This window comes from Epinephelus fuscoguttatus, linkage group LG5, assembly GCF_011397635.1.
Source record: "Epinephelus fuscoguttatus linkage group LG5, E.fuscoguttatus.final_Chr_v1".
NCBI lineage: Eukaryota > Metazoa > Chordata > Actinopteri > Perciformes > Serranidae > Epinephelus > Epinephelus fuscoguttatus.
In genome coordinates, this window is record NC_064756.1 from 25,199,907 (window position 1) to 25,218,640 (window position 18,734).

Consider the following 18,734-nt stretch of genomic DNA (forward strand, 5'->3'; position numbering starts at 1 on the left):
AGCGGAGCTGTACCATTTATTTTGAAAGAGACTATGTAAACAACCAACACACACAGGGTACCTTGCATGTGGTATGTGGACATTGAAAGTCCATGAACAAAATGTCAATAAGTGATGAGGTTGAGATGAGAATACTTTGATCATTCTGCCTTTGGGAAACAGCCAATAGCAGATCACTGGATGCAGCAATGGATTGGTTGACCATCAGTAAAGTTGTCTCGCAGCTATACCTATACTTGGCCTGCTGGTAGAAGGGTGACATCATCAGGCCGAGCTACAACCGACATGAAATGCTGGTGTTCTGTTGAGCAGCCTTTGGTCGTCTTGATGCTTTGTCCTTTTAGCATGGCTGACCAAAGCTGCTTTGCCATGCTGTCACCATCAAACTTTTGGTGCAGAGCCTTCATCTAGTATGGAGCCAGTCTCAAGCCATGTATTATATTTGTCGTTCGAAAGCCTTACATTATTAAACATGCACTTCTAAGGCATTGTGGATAGGCAAATTGCTATCATTTGCTAACTTTTACCGCCACTGACTAGCTGTGTATGCCAAAGTGAATCATACTAGTGATGGTTGAATGGTTACACAGTGTGTTCTGTAGGCCCTGCACACCAAATCCCAATGCTGATCTTTTGCTTTTGATTCATATTTATGAAGTATGTTTCAACACTTTGGAAGTAAAAGAAGCAGTGTTGATCAGTTGCTACAAAGGCTGCATCGAGGTGAACTTAGTGATTTCAAAGTAAATGGCGAGGTCCAGGGCACTGAGAACTAATACTGCCCTAATGTTTCCTGCTGTCCTGTTGAACCTGATTTGCATCGGTCATCAGTTTAAAAGACATTTGCTACTATGATTTGGTTTTGAATGCTCAACCAGAGCATTTGAATGCATCCTGGACACTGAACCTGACACTTCAACTTTTGACACTGACTGACCGAAGTTATGCAATTGCTGAATTTGTTTTCATCATCTCATTAACAACACAAGAGCAAAATGATAACGCTGGTTCCTCACATAAAGACATGACACAGAATATACCAACTTTTAGGACCTGGTGTTGAGTCACAGTCCCTCCTTCTTAACAGATCTTCTCCTTTGTAACTGGTTTGGATTTGATAAATGTAATGAGTAGATGTTTGACCTGATTCATCTCACCAGTGTCTAACATGTTCCATGTTTATTTATGCAGTTAAATTTAGATTGATACTGGGTCAAGAATGGGCTATGACCATAATAATAAGTGTCCAGTATAACAGTGGCAAAAGAAGAAGCAAGCACTTGTTTGATTGTAATAAATCTGAGCATGAAAACTGAATTAAATCCTCTGAATAATCTTTGCACAATGACTGTCTGTAAGTCTGTTATAGTCTCTCTCTGTCTCTAATCATTATAAGGCCATTTCATTCAAGAAAGTTCTTTGACCAGGCCCATTTTTAAGTCTCTCAGAATAAATGCAGTTAACTACACAGCATTAAAACCAAGTCAGTGTTAAGCTATTTCATGTTTGCTCTAAATCACACATTCTATACATCTAACAAGAGAGTTTTATTTATTTAATCACCTCTTAGTCTAATGTAATCTTTCTCCAAAATATTCTGAAACAAAATGCATTATTGAGTCACTCACCAGCTTTGATTACCTCCCTCTCTCTGTGCAGCCTGGGACATTAACACCTTCACCTTCAAGATAAATCACCAAAGTGTGTCAGCCTCTTCAACCAGAGATGCAAATCCAAGAACAGTGAGCTGCTGTTGGGGGAAAGAGGATTCAAATGACATAACTTGTGGTAAAGCCTGTGTTTTTAGGCAACTTTAATTTGTCTTTGAACATCAAATCTATCTATCTATCTATCTATCTATCTATCTATCTATCTATCTATCTATCTATCTATCTATCTATCTATCTATCTATCTATCTATCTATCTATCTATCTATCTATCTATCTATCTATCATACTGGATGTATAATTTATTTACCAAAGACATGTGGTTACATTTTGAGACGTGACAAATGATACCACTGCTCATAAAAAGTAAATTCCCGTCAAGAAGCAGCCACTGTTAGTGAAATGGATCATATCATGGCTGAGACAGTACTAGTCACATAAAAGGATACAAGCCACAGGTACAACAAATAATGAAACTGTCATTACATATTAACTTCCTTTATTGTTGTTTCCTTATGCACGTCTGTACAACTGGTAGGTCCAATAACAGCCCACCATATTACCACAGATACTTGCTTACTTACAGTAGATGGGGATCATTGTCAGCAGCAAAACTAAACAACAGTAAATCAGACATAACAGTTTGACACATTTATCTGCTGTATGATCAGACCATGCTAACACAATTAATCAGCAACACCTTCACGCACATGCAGCAATAAGAGATCACTGTGTAGTGACAGGAGATCACTCGAGGCGTATTATACAGGCTAACTATTTTAGAGAAGTACTGTGGATGTAGATTTATTTACATAAATGCACCAATTTCTTCTTTTCAAGATAAGAAGTTATGAGAATGTGTCAGAGGAACTAGTTGTTATTATGAAATGGAATAGAGAACCAAAAGAAAAACAAAGAAAACATGTCAGTATCAGTTCTTATGGTCTGACACATCACCAGCAACAAAACTTTGTATCGATAATTATACTTTATCTTAGTGGCAACATTATTGTCTGTTTTCTACCGACAGTGAAAGAGAAGTTGATTGCTTTAAGTTACAATGATAAAACTGTGGGTTTTTAAATGAATGAATGGTTTTGCAAATCAAGATGTATGATCAAGATATCGTTAACAACATATGAGAGAAAATAGTTCACCATGTCTGTCATCTGTATTTCTCTAATGTTTAGTCACAAAACTGAACTTGGATTTGATCCAGTTCTTAGCAACAGGACATCTGGCCCAGTTATCATGAGAAGATGCAGGAGTTGTACGTTTCTGCAAACCACAAATGTGTTTCATTTGCACGTTTCATATATATCATATCAAAGTTTTTAAAGTGATGTAGTACATGAGTCACAGTTTGAGACCAACAAACAAACAAACAAGCAACCCACCACTGTTTTTTAGTGGCTTTTTTGCCACCAAACGTGGGTGTTTTTTAGCACTTGAGGGGGATGTGGTTCAGAGGTAGAGTGGGTCGTCCACCAATCTAAAGATCAGCAGTTTGATCCCGGTCTCCGGTCTGCATGTCGAAGTATCCTTGAGCAAGATACTGAACCCCAAATTGCTCCCGATGGCTGTTCCATCGGTGTGTGAGTGTGTTAAAACTGAGTAGCAGGTGGCACCTTGTATGGTAGCCTCGGCCACCAGTGTGTGAATGGGTGAATGTGACTTGTACTGTAAAAAGCGCTTTGAGTGGTCGGATGACTAGAAAGGCGCTATACAAGTGACATACAAGTGCAGGTCCACTCTGTCACTGTTCTTCCACTGGGGATAGTGCCATGAAAACCAGTTGTTTTTAAAAGAGAAATTGTTGCATTTCCAGCGGGGGTTGTTATTCTTAATTAAAACTGAGTTGTCTTTGTGCCTAAACATAACCACACATTAACCTCATTCATTCATTTTCTGTAACCACTTATCCTGTTAGGGATCGTGAAGGGGCTGGAGCCTATCCCAGCTAACATTAGGCCAGAGTCGGGGTACACCGAGTTGTTGAAATGTAAAGTTTCAACATATCTGCCACATACCATAAATGTTAAGTATCTGTGGTTTGCAGAGACGTGCAATGCCGCCATGTTTTCTGCAGACTGGGTTAGGACATCATCACAGAACTTCAATGTTCAGATACCCCAATACAAAAGTCTTCATCATGTCCAGTGGTTTTATGCATGGAGAGAAGAGTCTCTCAGTGCTGTGCTGCCTGTGTCCGAGTCTGACCCTCTCCCTGTGAGCCAGCTACAGGTCCCAGCCGGCAGCCGCAGGGTCTTGAACAGAGTGGTCCTGAAGGACTTACAGAGGAAGAAGTAGATGAGAGGGTCCAGAACAGAGTTTAAGGATGAGAGGAAGAGTGTGCTTTCCTTCAGCTGGAAGAAGAAGAGTTTGAGTTTACAGTCAAAGAGAACCCCTCGGGTCTGGCTCATGGTGTACGGCACACGGGCGAAGTGAAACGGCACGAAGCACACAAAGAACACAGCCAGAACCAGAAACACGTTTGCATTCATTTTTCTTTTGGCCTGGTGGGGTTTCCGAGTCGATGCCTCTCCTGGTGCTCGACATATCGTCCCTCCAGTGCTGTGGGCCTTAGTGCGGGAGTAGGATCTGTACAGCTCCTTGGTGATTAGAGTGTAGCAGACGATCACAGTCACAAGGTTGCTCCAGAAAATAACTTGACAGACATGATTTACCACCTCATGCCAGTACAGCCCAGCCTTAGTCTTCAGGTCACTGCACTTGAAATAAGGAGACGTTGGGGTTTTACTGGTCAGGATGACGTTAGGCAAACAGATAACCAGCAGAAAGGTCCAGATGGCTCCTGAAAGGATTTTGCGACGGGCCAACCGGGCTGCGTTAGTCCCTCTAAAGGGCTTGAGGGTCTTTCTGCAGCGGTCGATGCTGATGAGGCCGAAGAAGAGGATGCTGATGTACATGGTGAGGTAGAAGAGCACAGAAGAGACGCGGCACACGAATATACGCAGCCCAGTGGAAGCCATGTTGGAGTCTGCTAACACCTGCAGAAACACAACAATACAGTGTAGAAGACTGGATACTAGGTGCTCAAATTCAAGTCATACAGCAGAGTATAATAGTAAATACTAATATATAATAATAATAAATCTAAATAGCCATTGTTTATAAAGGGATTCGAAGTTGTAACTAATGACTTTATTTAATAGCTTTATAGATTTATATTGAATTACAAGCCAATCATTGAATCGAGGGTTGCCAGGTTGTGGGAAGTCTTTCTGACTGGTGTTTATGATTCTTTGGCAGGACACTTTTTCTTTGTAGCTGCAGGGCTTTTGGTGCACGATCCATTTATTAACTGCTTATTAACATTTACCGCAGACTTGATGGATTACTGTAAGAAAAAAAACAAACAGAACCAAACCAAACAAAATCCTGTATTAACCTTTGTAACTGCAGATTGCTTACTAAGTTTTTATAATAGCTTATTCATGTAAGAAATTCCAGGGGCTGGTTGCACAAATCACCTTAAGTTAGGATTTTCAGTTTTCCTTAAAGTCCTAATTAAGGTTTCTTCAGAATAAAACTGGTTGCACAAAATGCCCTTAACTTGTTTTCTTACAGTGTCCTTGAAATGTTCAATTAAGTATTTATGGTTTTCGCCTTGTCTTGGTCTTATACTTAAGGAATCCTTAGACTGGTGCACAAAAAACCTTAGCATCCAAAGCAAGATAAAAAAAAACAAAGCAAAAAACAAAACAAAAAAAAAACCTAACTGCAGCATGACCAAGTTTATGGTGATAAATGAGAAGAGCAGAGAAGAGTGTTCTGCGACCAGGAGAACCTAGTGGATACACTTGATTTTACACTTTAGATTTGACTGAATTGATTTTCGTTGCAATGTCTTCCATCAGTCATTTCCAGTTTTCTGGTATTTGGGGATCAAATGTACTTTGCACTTTGTGCTTTCTATGACTGTATTCCTCCAGAAGAATAATCTTTTCCTCCTCTGACCAACATGGTTTTCTTCTGCCATTTTTTCACTATCTAACTGTAGGACAACTTTGTGAGAGAAGTCCAAGCAAACAATCTCCAAACTTTTACTGTTGTAAAACTTCTTTCAATTCAGTCAAAGAGTTAATGATTTTCCTTAACCAAGGAAACCTTTTAAGGGATTCTGTGCAACTGTGTAAGTCTGTAAGAAATTAAGTCCAAGTGCCATACTTAAGGAGAAAACTTAAGGTGTTTTGTGCAACTGGTCCCAGACCCTTTAGCAATGACTATTAACATGTGTAACTTCAAAATGGTCTTAACTGAAACAGATTAGAGTCATGACGAAAAAGAAAAGAAAAAACGGATCTGCATCAACACGAAACATTTACTTTTATAACAAGATGTTTCTTCACATTTTAACAAGATATTTTCATGTTATAACAAAATATATGTATGTTATTACTACACAGTATGAAAACAATAAATTACCATGTGTTTACATGACATGTTTCATGTTATTACAAAATAAATAGTGTATTGTTATAACAATTAAAGTTGCTTGTTATAACATAATAAGTTTGTATGTACTAATAACATGAAAATATCTTATCATAACATAAAAATATTTTTTTAAAATATGAAAAACATCTTGTAATAACAGTAAACTTTTCACATTACTACATAATACTGATCCTTTTTTTTCTGGCATGGCAGCAATATGCCACCATATGCACGCACATATGAGTTAAACACTCCATTTTTTTTTTTTTTGAGGCATATTTGCCTTTAATGACAGGACAATTTGAAGTGTGAAAGGGGGAGAGGGGACATCTTGCAGCAAAGGGCCACGGGCTGGAATTGAATCAGTGGCTGCTGTGACAAGGACACTGCCTTTGTACTTGAGGCACCCACTCTACCCACTGCGCTTCTGGGCACCCCAGTTAAACACCCTTCATTAAAGAGTTATTAAATTTCTAACAGCAGTCTTGATGCCACAACTGAGCAACCCAAATGTTGCTGTTATGAACGTCCTCCTACTATTCTATTAGAAATTGTTTAATAACCCTCAATAAAACCACCAGCTACAACTTATTAAATTGTGCTTCATAAAAAAATGGTGCCAAACCTTGAAAGGGAATGTGAAGGTCATGACGACGTCCGCAACCACAATATTCTTCAGGTAAATAATGAAGTGAGATTTGGAGGGGATGCGGAAAAACACCCATACAGCCACGCTGTTGAGCATAAGCCCCACCAGGAAGAGAAAGGAGTAGAGGACGGGAAAAACCACCGTCTTCAAAGCGTTGTCGCGGGAACAAGTGCTGTTGGTGTGGCTGTGATTGCCAGTGAGCAGGGAGGAAGTCATATTTCTCTCCATGAGTGCCGTCTGGAAATAATACAACAAAAAAGTTGAAGTTAAGTACACTCTTAGAATTAAGAGTCATTAATATAACGGCATCACAGAGGGTGGACCAGTAACTTAAGCCTGGCAATTTTACAGTTGACAAATGTTCAATTTGTGTAAAGACTGCTGATGGCTGAACAATGGAACGTTCCTAAAAGCAGTGTTTGATATCTGCACTTCATGCCTTCATGTAGCCTACCTTTGAAATCTGCAGTAGCCGTGCAATAGAAGTACATTTCAACATTTGAACAAGATGTAAATGTATAACAATTATAATTTAAGGATTTGTAACTGACCTGTTAATCTGTGTCAGTGAAGTCCCATCAAACTCCCAATGCAGTCCTATTGAGATTTTTGGTCTCTCTCACTTCTGTATTCTTTACAAGTGTGATCTGAAACCGACCATCTGTCAGCTCCAGACAGTTTCAATGTTTCAAACAAGTGTGTGTGCATGTGTGTGTGTAGGTTGGTGGTACATAAGTCACAGGAAGACTTTCTCTTTTTCTTCTCCTTTCTCTTTCCTGTCACAACGAATGACTAAAGACTTCATTTCTAGGTCTATAATAACAGACGTGAGGACTCTCAAGTTTTGGTGTATTAATTGGCCCCAGAGGGCAACTGATTTCCAGCTGATAATCACTAAGATAACACGAGACCAAGACATCTTATAAACAAGAGACAAAATCACATCAGGCTAATTTGAAGGCCTCATTATGTGCTTCAGTTGGACACATGATTTTTTATGGTGGACTCTCTCATATTGACAAGTTGTTTGGATTAAAGTGTCAAAAGGCTATAAACATGCGACCCCTCATTTGTTTTTGAGATGTGTATTATGAGCTAATGTGTTTCCTCTTATTCACTTATTTTGCTGTGTAATGTCCATCACTTCTGCATTATTTAAAACTGTGGTGAAATACACTTTTTTGTATGTTTTCTCATGAGTAATGTTTTCCTGTACTTACAGAAATGTTGCACAATAAAATAAATAATAATGCAATAAAAACATTTCTTCTTATTAGAGTCACACCAACCTGTCATTTGGTTCATTTAAACAGTGTGCTCATTCTAGATATTCAGAAACAGGAACACTACAGACAGCCAGGGTTATTCAATTATCATTGCATCAGGAGTCACTGAAATATGTCTTTCTCTTTATTATCTATGCCAGCTTGCTCCTCTGCAGCCTATCTAAAAGCAAGAAAACACTCTGGACAGTCTCATGTGACCAACACAGGTTAAGAATAAATAAGACTCTTGATATTATACAATGCAAGCTATTTAAACGCAAACAGCTTGGAAGCATATGGTGGTAAAACAAGGATCCTGTTCAGACTGTGAACTCAGCTGCCTTCCCAGGTCATGTTGCTTTCAACGTTTTCTACCATGGGGTACGTGGTCCGTGTTGTGAAACAGACATTTTGTTCCCATTTTAGCTGTTTCACCCTCCAACCTCGCACTCTTGGAGACAAAACGTGAAGAAACTTCCCCAAACTGTTGTCTGTTATAACGCAAAGCAGACACACTCCTGTCCAAAAGTCTTTAAGAAAAACATTACGTGTATGCTGACATGAAATCTAAGTAAAACAGATTTTACCCAGTCTGAAGTGACCAACTCACTGTATGATCTTGTTTGTAAAGACATACAGTTGCCCATTGCTCTACCTAACAATGCTTGGCTTTTGTAGGCCAGTTTTGCTGCAGAATAAAGCGTTACCTGGGCCCAGACCTCTACATGTGTCTGGTATTTTGAGTTTTTGAGTGATGGGAGTTGCACATCTTTCAGGCCAGTGCAGGGCACACTGACATGATATGTGTGTGTGTCAAGAAGAGGGAAAGCAATGTATGCAGAATGATCATTCAAAAAAAATAATTAAGCTGTATCTAACATAAGGCTGATAACTCATGAAATCAAGAAGTGTTTTCCTTTACGTATTGTGATAATTATGTTGATGACTATAGTAAATGGACAAATATTTACCAACTCATATGTACAGTATATTGCAACACAATAGTATCAGACATAAAAAATGGCATTGATGATAAAAGTATTCCAGTTAAAATGCAAAACAAAACCAAAAGCTAACAGGCACTAAAAGTTGAGCCAAACTGCAGCAGCAACTCTCACTGAATCAAACTCAGTCATTACAACGTGAGTTGTTACAAAACAAGTGTTTGTTCAGTTTTTATTCTACTAGTCCATACCCATTAGTAGCTTTGTCACCTTCTACCTATGCCAGTCCTCAATGCCTATGTGCAGTTTCACATAGATTGACCACGTCAGTGAGTAGAAAAATGTGGGACAGACAGAATGACTGACTGACAGAATGACACACTGACAGTTTCCGTGGTTATGTACAGCATACCATACCATGACTTAGTCATACCAAAAATTAGAAAAAGAAAAAAAAATATTCGGCCACAGGGGGAGCCACAGCGATCGGTCGCATTTTAGCCATTTTTAAGCATTTTTCTGTTGTTATAGCGCCACCCAGTTGCCAATTAGAGTTAAATTTCTCCAGTCACCTTGAGGCGTCCTGTTCCACATATCTACCAAGTGTAGTAAAAATCGATATGGTGGTTAGGCCTAGATAAGAAATTAGCTCTCTAGCGCCCCCATGTTGTTTGATGGGGTCAAAAATGGAGGGGTCCCCTCAGATTATGTGTGGTCATATGCCTACAAAGTTGTGTGGTGATCGGTGAAACCCTTGAGATGTTATACACCTTCATGTGATGAGCCACGCCCTCCGCAATATTCATTGCCCTATAGAAGCTCAGTTTTAGTAAGTTTTCCAACTTTTGCCAGGAGGGAACTTTAGATATTGGTCCCTAGATTATGTTCACCGAGTTTCTTGCAGATTGGTCAAACTTCCTAGGAAGAGATCAATTTGAAGTGTTTTTCAAAAAAATTCAAAATGGCGGAAAATCTATATAACTGGAAGTTATGGGTTCTTGAGGCCAAGTTGTTCGTCATGAGGAGAGGCATCTCTGTGCAAAGTTTCATGTCTCTACGACATACGGGGCATGAGATATGCCCATTCAAAGTTTGCAATTTCAATCGGTTGCTATAGCGCCCCCCTTTGGCCAATTGATGTAATATTGCTTCATTCGCATCCTCCCATGACCCTCTACCACTGTGCCAAATTTCACATGGATTGACCAAGTCAGTGAGGGGAAAAACGTGGAACAGACACACACAAACACACACAGACAGAGTTTTCGTCATTATATACTAAGATATAGTAAGATTGCCAGCACTGCTGCAGAATGAGTATGGAGTCTTGGGTGCATCACAGGAATAATAATACACATACTGTGATCTCTAAATGTTAAAGGAGCAGTGTGGCATCCAGTGATGAGGACTGCAGATTGCAACCAGCTGAAACTTCTCCCATGTGCCAAATGTGAACTCCAAGTTAGATTTTCTCCAGTGTTCTTTGTTCATGAAGTGTGCTCGCCTTTTATTCTCTGATAACTTAAGATCCAGGCGTTCAAGAGACTTTACAAGGAGTTGAACTGTCTGCAGAGGTCTCTTCCTCCCCAGAGCAAACGTATCAGGTGAATAAAAATGGTTAAAACACTGAATAAAGCAATCTCAATTTCTGATGCTGCTCATCACACAGGGGCTGCTAACTACGGTGGTAGCCAGGTAATGCAACATGGTGGACTCTGTGGACAGGAATCAGCTCCCTATGTAGATATAAACAGCTCATTCTAAGGTACCGAAAACACAATGATTCTTATTTTCAGGGTTATTGTACACTAACAAAAATATACTTATTATATTAAATCCTATTTCAGAAAGTTATACTACATTGTGGTCACACTGGTGTGTGACCCTGGTTAGTTCACATTGCCCAGTGGAGGTTTCACAACAGTTTCCTATTGTTTAATCATTACTTAAGGAATTGGGGACCAATTTCAGTACACACTGATATCTACTTCTTTCCTTATCACATGACCCTGATGGCCTTCTGCCCCACATCCTTGAGTGCCAGCAGTTTGCATGGCAGTGCTGCAACTTCCTGTGTCTGGAGCAAGATAGGCAACGTCAGCTGCATTCACTTCCTAAACTAATGCGTATCTAAAGGTCTGTGGATGTTTGCACACTCTTGTGGTTTTTGTTCCATGTAAAGCTCGGCCTAAATTTAGTTATATACACTGTACATGCGGTCGATTTCCCAATCCTCCATATTGACATGCAATCATGTTTCCCACAGCTGTGATCTCTGCACATCTGGGTCTGATCAGGACATCAAGGATGCACTCTCCGGGAGAGAACTCGACAGCAACACTTGCTGCTTTTCAGTTTAACACCAGTTGATCTGCGTGTCTTTTTGGTCACCTTCCTATTTTCTACTTTACTTTCTTTCTTTTGCTTCTATTCCTTGTTGAATGTCAAAGGTTTCGCCTCAGGTCTGACATGAGTTGGTCAAAGGCTTCATTTGTTTTTGGTTTTTTTATTGATGTGTCTTGTGTTTCTCCACTGTCCTCCACTGTGTAATCCTACCTCCTTTATTGATGTTTAAATTTACATGAATCATTTACACTAAGGCATAATCAAATAGTGTGTGAATGCACAGTTGCAGACACGTGCATGCAGACACAGGAAAAGCTGCTCTACATTCACACACACAGTAATCCTCCTCAGCTCCCTCTCAGACAGACAGGAAAAAGGGAATGAGGGGAGGAAATAAAAGGAAGGTAATACAAGACTTGACTGAATTTTCCATTTAAACCCCTCTGAGCCTCCTCAGCAGCAGCTCCCCCGCTTACACACGCACACACACACACTTTTACCTCTCTGTAGGTGCACTGCTTTCCTCACCTCCCACATCACCCCTTGACCTTTAAGTCACTACTTTCACTCTCTGCCAATCCCAGACCACTAGCCTGCTGTAACACAACTACTGCCTTGCACTTTTTTTCACCCTGTGGCGATGATGAAGCTGGAGAGTGAAGGGGGAAAACTTCATTTCCTTTCTGCACGTGGGGTATTGCCTTCAGTAGCCCCACTTTGAGCGCAAAATACCCTGCCTTTACATGGCCTTCGGAGAGCCTTTCATCACAGCGGTGAGTATGTGTTTAGGGAAAAGGTAATGGAAAGACACAGTGGTGTTTGGGGGCAAACATCAAGCTAATAATAACAGAGCTGTAACAGCTGTGGACTGAAAAGCCGATGTGACTGAACTGTGACCCCTGACCCCAACAAGCGGTCGACAATTGATCATGTTGTCATAGTGACAGGTAGAAAGATGTAAGACAGAAACTTCTCACCACATAGAGAGAAGGAAATACATATATCCAGGGTGGTCCTTGCTTGCGGTTTGTTTGCGACTGTCTTTGTCTTTATGTATGAATGTTTATGTGTATACATTTCCCTTGGCAGCCTTTCAAATCAGCTTCTACTTGCATAGCTGAAATGTGCGGACCACACTTTGTTTTGACAGGGTAAGGTTTCTCTGGCTACTGCTGCTGGTGTGCTGTTCAGTGTAGGTTCCAGCAGGTCTGCCTCCCATATGATTATCCACACTGACAAATCTAAAGCAGCTCATACTGTGTGGAGGTGAGGGAGGGGTGGATAGAACAAAAAAAAGTGTAAGCCACAGTTTTTCTAGCTTTTATTGACGATGAAACCACATTTGCTGTCATGCACCATACGGGTGTAAAGAATCATTCCATGCTGATGATACAACACATATTTAAATGGTCTATTTGTGGTACTATAGCCGCTAGTCTTATTTCTTTAGGAGCTTTGTAAGGGCTCTGCATTGGCAACTGCTGACTTAAGTACATTCCTTCATTTCTCATGAGCCCCATGTGTCCAGTATGGGTGTGTTGACTGTGTGCGTCAAATCTGCACACACACATGAACATGAATGGGTCCAACTGGCTCCTGGGCTTTCATTTGTACCGGTGAATGATGTCGTTGGTTCCATCATGAGCTCCAGTTTGTTGCTCACACAGACATTTTCCTAGCAACTGCCTTTGTTTGGGTATTGCTACAAATCATTGCTCATCTCTGGGGTCTGGCATACGCATCACTGAGTGACCTACTAAACTCTACCTGGCTTACACAAGCGATCTATTTGCAAATCATCCCTTTAAACTAACACAAGATCTAGTGATAACTTAGCATACCTCATATATCCATGTGTATTACAACCTGCAATCATTTAAAGTTGCACCAATTAGTATTTATATCAATAATGGATCAAATCACAGCATGTAATATGAAAAGTGGTGCCGTTGTGATAAATCTTGTTTTAGCATCTTTCCGCCTATTGTTTTAGTTTCACAAGCCCATGACTTTATTGTCATTTCTGTATCAGGAGACAGCTGGTTTCAGCTAAAAAGCTCTGGTAAACTCACAATATGCTCCACATTTAGCTCCAAGTGTTGGAGAAATGAAGTTAGTGTCAAAGTGAAGCATTATGCAGTCCCTCCAGGATGTCATAGCTGGGATTGCTGTGGCTTTAAATAGCTGATTTCATGGCAGCTTTTCTAAAAAATAAGCATACATGTTTCACTGTTTTGAGGAATTTTTTGTTTGTTTGTTTTTCTTTTGTTGTTTTATTTTGCAATGAAATTGCGGGGCAAGGGAAAATTGCAAAAATAGTTGTGATGTTGTCTTTGATTAAGAGCCTATTCTTATGAGCATTCAGTGTTTCCCAAAAAATTATAATCTATTTGTCAGGACATCATGAGGCTTCCCAGACGTGGCATTGGATGTTGTGCATTATGACTCACTACATGAGATAAAACAATGGATTATCGTGGACGACACTGTGTCGGGCTATAATCAGGCTGATATCATGTAGTGTGAATCAGGCATTACACTTTCACCGGAACAGCTAAACTTTGTCGTTAAACTTTTTAAAACCATTAGAAATGTTAGCCATGTGATGCTAACAGTTAGCCCTGTCACTGTGTGTCTGCGTCCCAGGCACACAGCTTGTACTCCCACAGCAATCATGATAATCAGAGAAAGAGAGTTGCCTGAGACAGAGGGGCAAGGACAGGCTGAGAGATAATCATTATGCTGCATGCAGCCCTACAGTGAAAAGAGATTTTGCCCAAGTTGCCGTTATTAAAAAAAAAAAAAAAAAAAAGCTAAATCGGAAAGAAAAATCATGGAGGGGCTGAAGATTTAGCGTTTAGCTAGCTAGCAGTTGGTGGAGACCAAAACAGAGCTTGAGAATACATAAGAAAACATGAGAATTTGTTGTGTTTACAGGTTTTCTTTTGCTCCCAAGTGGTGAAAAAAAGGTAATTTAAAACAGGTTAATATGCAACTGTAAGAGTGTAACAGTAGTCACGGTTATTTGTGTTCCTACATAGTACAAATTTACAGTGACAAGTCTACTGAAAGCCCCACTACACAGTGCTGAGGCAGTAAGACATCACTTTCTATTTGCAACTGCACTGAAACCAAAGTGGGAACACTTTCTGAGTGCTTCTGGCACCTGTCAGCAGTGGCATGCCTCTTTTAAATTCTCATCCAGGGTGTTGATGTTTGTTTGATAATCCCTCGCCCTGCTGCCTGAGAAAGTAGGATGCAGAGTTGTGGCATGAGAATTGAAAAAAAAGAAAGAGGGACAACAGCTCCCTTTGAGAGGCTGGCCAGTCTGGGATACCAGGCATATTTGACAGGGTGTCTCTGTGTGCTCAGCAGAGACCTGTGTGCACACAGGGCAGCAGATCGGCCTAGAGACAGGGCAGGAAGTGTCAGCTGCAGCTGGTAGCCACAATGGTGGGGAATACATGTGCAAAAAGGTCAGTGTCATGTACAAACACGGAAAGAGGGCAATACTGTAGATGCACAAGGCCTAGACATACTTTCTTTGTGTGCAAAGTAAGGCCTATATCCTACTTGAATTCAAAAAAGCCCTAACAAAGACGTTTCAAGGCCTGAAGTGACACACTGGGAAGACATTTATGTGTAACTTGAAATACAGCCATCCCAACAGTTCCCTTGACTCTGGATATAAAGCAATATGTCAGATGATAAAGAATGAAAACTGCCTCTGGAAATCCAGAGCAACTTTTATTATCCAAGTAGCAAACATGACTTCAGTAGCAACCAGTGAACTCAGAGCTGTAATGAGGGTCTGTTTTTTCCTGTGATGTCATCATGGTATCTGAGGTTGGTGTCATAAAGACATTTATGTGGAGCGGATGAACCACAGCAGGTGGTCTGCATGATGCCATTTAAATTGACTTCACTGTAGAACTTGGTGTGAAACTAAACCTGTGAGTTTGTCAGAGTGGAGTTATTTAAATTACAGAGCAGAGGCAGTATGATTATTAGAGCTGTTGATGCCATCTATTGGTTGATTGTCAGGATAACACAGTCAGGGTACTGCTTGCACATAGTTGCATGATTTGGATAGGTATATTTTCTCAAAGTGAACATAAAGGTGACCAGCAAAATCTGAGTAGTTTTCAATCTAGATACCTGAAAGCTCAGTGTTTCAGTAGGAATGTGTGAATATGTGGCTAAATAGTATCATTTACAGCAAGACAGATAATCAGATTGACAATTAAAAGTTCAAGGGTGAAGACTTTGTTTGGGGGGTCTTCTCCCAGAAAATTCTGAGCATTAAACACTTCATTTCCTGCCTCCTAGTGCATATTTATGCACCAATTTATGGTCTAAATGGCTTTATTTTGTCAAAATAAAAGTCCTCTGCTACTTTCAAATGCACATTTTGAATATTGAGGGGGACGTGTACCCTATGAACCCCCCCAGTATCTACATGTATGCACACGTTACACATTTATCTCAATCACAGAAAATACATTTTCACAAGACAGTCTGTTGGGAGAATATGCATACGTATATCTAACTCAAACCAGAGACGGCTTGTTTACACAGAGCTGTCCAAAGCTACATTTTTTATTTATAGGTGTTTAGTGTTTCCTCAGCTGTGTTACAGCTCCTCCAGATTGCATCTAAATTACACGTTGGCTTTACTACAGAGTGGTAAATTAAACTAGAGGAAATGCTGACCGTGGACGTGTCTGAGAGAAGGAATGCAAACTCGGGACTTTCTTTCACAACAGCCAACAACTTGGGTTTTGTCTTCTTATACTAGAAACAATGAGAGCTAAAAAAAAATATGTATATGGGAACTTATGTATATGGGTACAACAGAAATACAAAAGACCTCATTCCTACAACCAGTATGAAATTGTTCCCTCACTTCAGTTTAGACATGCAGGCCTTAATCGAACTGAAATCCTGACCAAAGCTGATGTTGGGAATGGTATTACTCAGTTACATTAATGTCAAACCCTACGGTGAAGTTCTACCCCCTAAGTTCCTTTACCTTCAGCCAGTCGTTTTTAATTCATCACCGAACTTGAAAAGTTTCCTGGAAAAGCTAAACCTGTCACACAGAAACATCGACCTCTCCAGTAAAGTAGCAATGCCACATTGTTGTTGCAGCCTAATTGGGTGAGCTGGTGTGTTTAAAAGCTTTCCCCCCTCTGGGACTCAATCATTTACAAGTGCTTTGATGTTTTCAGTTTGGCGTTTGTGTGACTACGGTGAAAAAGGTTAGGTATACAGCAGTGGGGTCCAACTGGTTAGTCCTTGGGAACCAAAGGACCACATCTGCACCCGATCAGATCGGAGAACCCCCACTAACGTACTTCCACTGCCCTGAGGGCAGAGATTGAGGGATGTGGTCCCATTAAATAGTGTATATACCTTATAACATACATAAAATTCTGTGTGCCATGTTGGGTTCTTTTTGTGATTCTATTTATTAGGTCCGTCTTACATTTAATGGTCACAGTATCCACTTACTGAAAGCTGTGGACAATTTATGGTCAAAGTCAGCTGATTTACGATTGGACCTTTGCCCTTGTACCTGGCTCTAATACACGGCTTATAGTGCTTACAGGCTCACTTGCAGATGATATCTGAGGAATAAAAAGGCCTTGAGAGCTTTCATACAGAGAGTCCCACTACAAATCAACTATGTTGTAATTGCAACCGCAGGAACAGCACGACAACTGATATCTGCATATTTTCCATTCCCTTTCCATCGGCCAAGTGTTAGCTCCTGGTAAAAGTGAGTTCTTCCCTGAGAAGCAACAGTCTGAGAAACCTGGAACCCCCATCACAGCATGACAGGTCCTACCTGGGAGAGAGGTGCAAAGATGAATCTGTCTAACTTGTGGCTGGAAGGTGGATGTGTGGATTCTACAATGCTAGTGTGAAATTCCAGCATCGTCACAGGTACTGAGAGAGTCTTCCATCTACTGTACGAGCAAGCGTGTGTGTGCATCATCAAGGCCATGTCTGTAACGTACAGACCCACTTTGCTTATTTCAAAAGTCTTTTCTGACTATAGGCTTCAACTGCAGCAAAAATGAAGGTCCACTTCATTCTCATTGCCAAGTTTGCAGCATCAAAGAAATAAGACAGACACTGAGCTAACAGAGGAGTACTGTCTCGGAGTGCTGCTGGTCGGCTCCCAGCACACCTCTCCTGAGATCTCAGTTTCCATGTTCAGGCTGCTAGTGGTTTAGTTTAAGTATGGAATTCATACCACAGACCAAAAATATGTCTCAACCTTTCTGGTTTCCCTCGTCTACTGTCTCTGAGGACTTTATCTTTCCTTTCCACTTTTTCACACTGAGCTCTAAGTTTCCTCTTTTTTTTTTTTGAAATGTTTGCCATTACTCATTCAGGTATTGCCCACACACAGACATATAATAACTTACATTGTACACTCATTTTCATTTTCATTTGCTGTGACCAGTAAAAAGGTCTTTGAAGCAAACATGTATAAACAATAATTAAAATATGTATTTAATGTCAATCAAAAGTTTGTTTTGTTAAAAAAATATAAAAAAAATATTAGCAACAGTTGGATTTTGCAACAAAAGACATGTACATGACTACATACCCAGCAACGTCAGCAATTATTTTGTTTTTGGTGACTTGAGGGCCAACATGTTAGCAAACATTTGCATACCTACATGTCCAGCAGTAGTGATGGGATTTCTCGTTCACTTGTGAGAGCCGGTTCTTTGGTTGTCATTCACTTTGAAGAGCCGGTTCAAAGATGCAGTTCGTTCGTTAGTTTTTGGGGGGGGTTTTTTGTGTGTGTGTGTGGGTGTTAGTGGGTTCGACGACAAGTCGCATTGCTGATTTATCGCATCATGTGATCTGGATATAGACGTGGACCCAGAAAAGACTCGCAGAAAAAAAGTTTGGTGTAGCCATAGCAACGCCCTTTATAAACAATAAGCCTGTCAATACAAGCAAGTGCTAGTGGATAGTGGGTCGTTGGGGCAATGTTCGCCAACGAGCCGAGTCTTTGACCCAACTCTTTGAAGTGAATGTGTGAGTGGCTGCACTGTCTTTCTCCCTCAAAAACTCTCTCTCTCTCAACTTTCATTCATCTTCTAACCGCTTCATCCTCTTGAGGGTCGCGGGGGGGCTGGAGCCTATCCCAGCTGACATTGGGCGAGAGGCAGGGTGCACCCTGGACAGGTTGCCAGACTATCGCAGGGCTGACACATAGAGACAAATTCATTCACACCTACGGACAATTTAGAGTTACCAATTAACCTAGTCCCCAATCTGCATGTCTTTGGACTGTGGGAGGAAGCCGGAGTGCCCGGAGAGAACCCACGCTGACACGGGGAGAACATGCAAACTCCGCACAGAAGGGCTCCCACG

The 18,734-nt window shown here is 40.6% G+C and overlaps 1 protein-coding gene across 1 annotated transcript; it reads right to left on the reverse strand.

Annotated features, from left to right (window-relative positions):
• Window positions 1-2,168: 2,168 nt before the first annotated feature.
• On the reverse strand, window positions 2,169-7,466 carry LOC125889465 (P2Y purinoceptor 12-like). The gene is made up of 3 exons (XM_049577493.1): window positions 7,330-7,466; window positions 6,755-7,015; window positions 2,169-4,679 (listed from the first exon to the last, which is right to left on the reverse strand). Exons 2-3 carry the CDS (start codon window positions 7,004-7,006, stop codon window positions 3,834-3,836), a joined length of 1,098 nt encoding a protein of 365 aa, XP_049433450.1. The 5' UTR covers window positions 7,007-7,015; window positions 7,330-7,466; the 3' UTR covers window positions 2,169-3,833.
• Between the last annotated feature and the right edge of the window lie 11,268 nt (window positions 7,467-18,734).

Coding starts and splice junctions, on each gene's coding strand:
- LOC125889465 (XM_049577493.1), bottom strand. CDS start 7,006: ATGGAGAGAAATATGACTTCCTCCCTGCTCACTGGCAATCACAGCCAC. Junction 4,680..6,754: donor CCTTCACATTCCCTTTCAAG/GTTTGGCACCAT, acceptor GTGTTTCTGCAG/GTGTTAGCAGACTCCAACAT.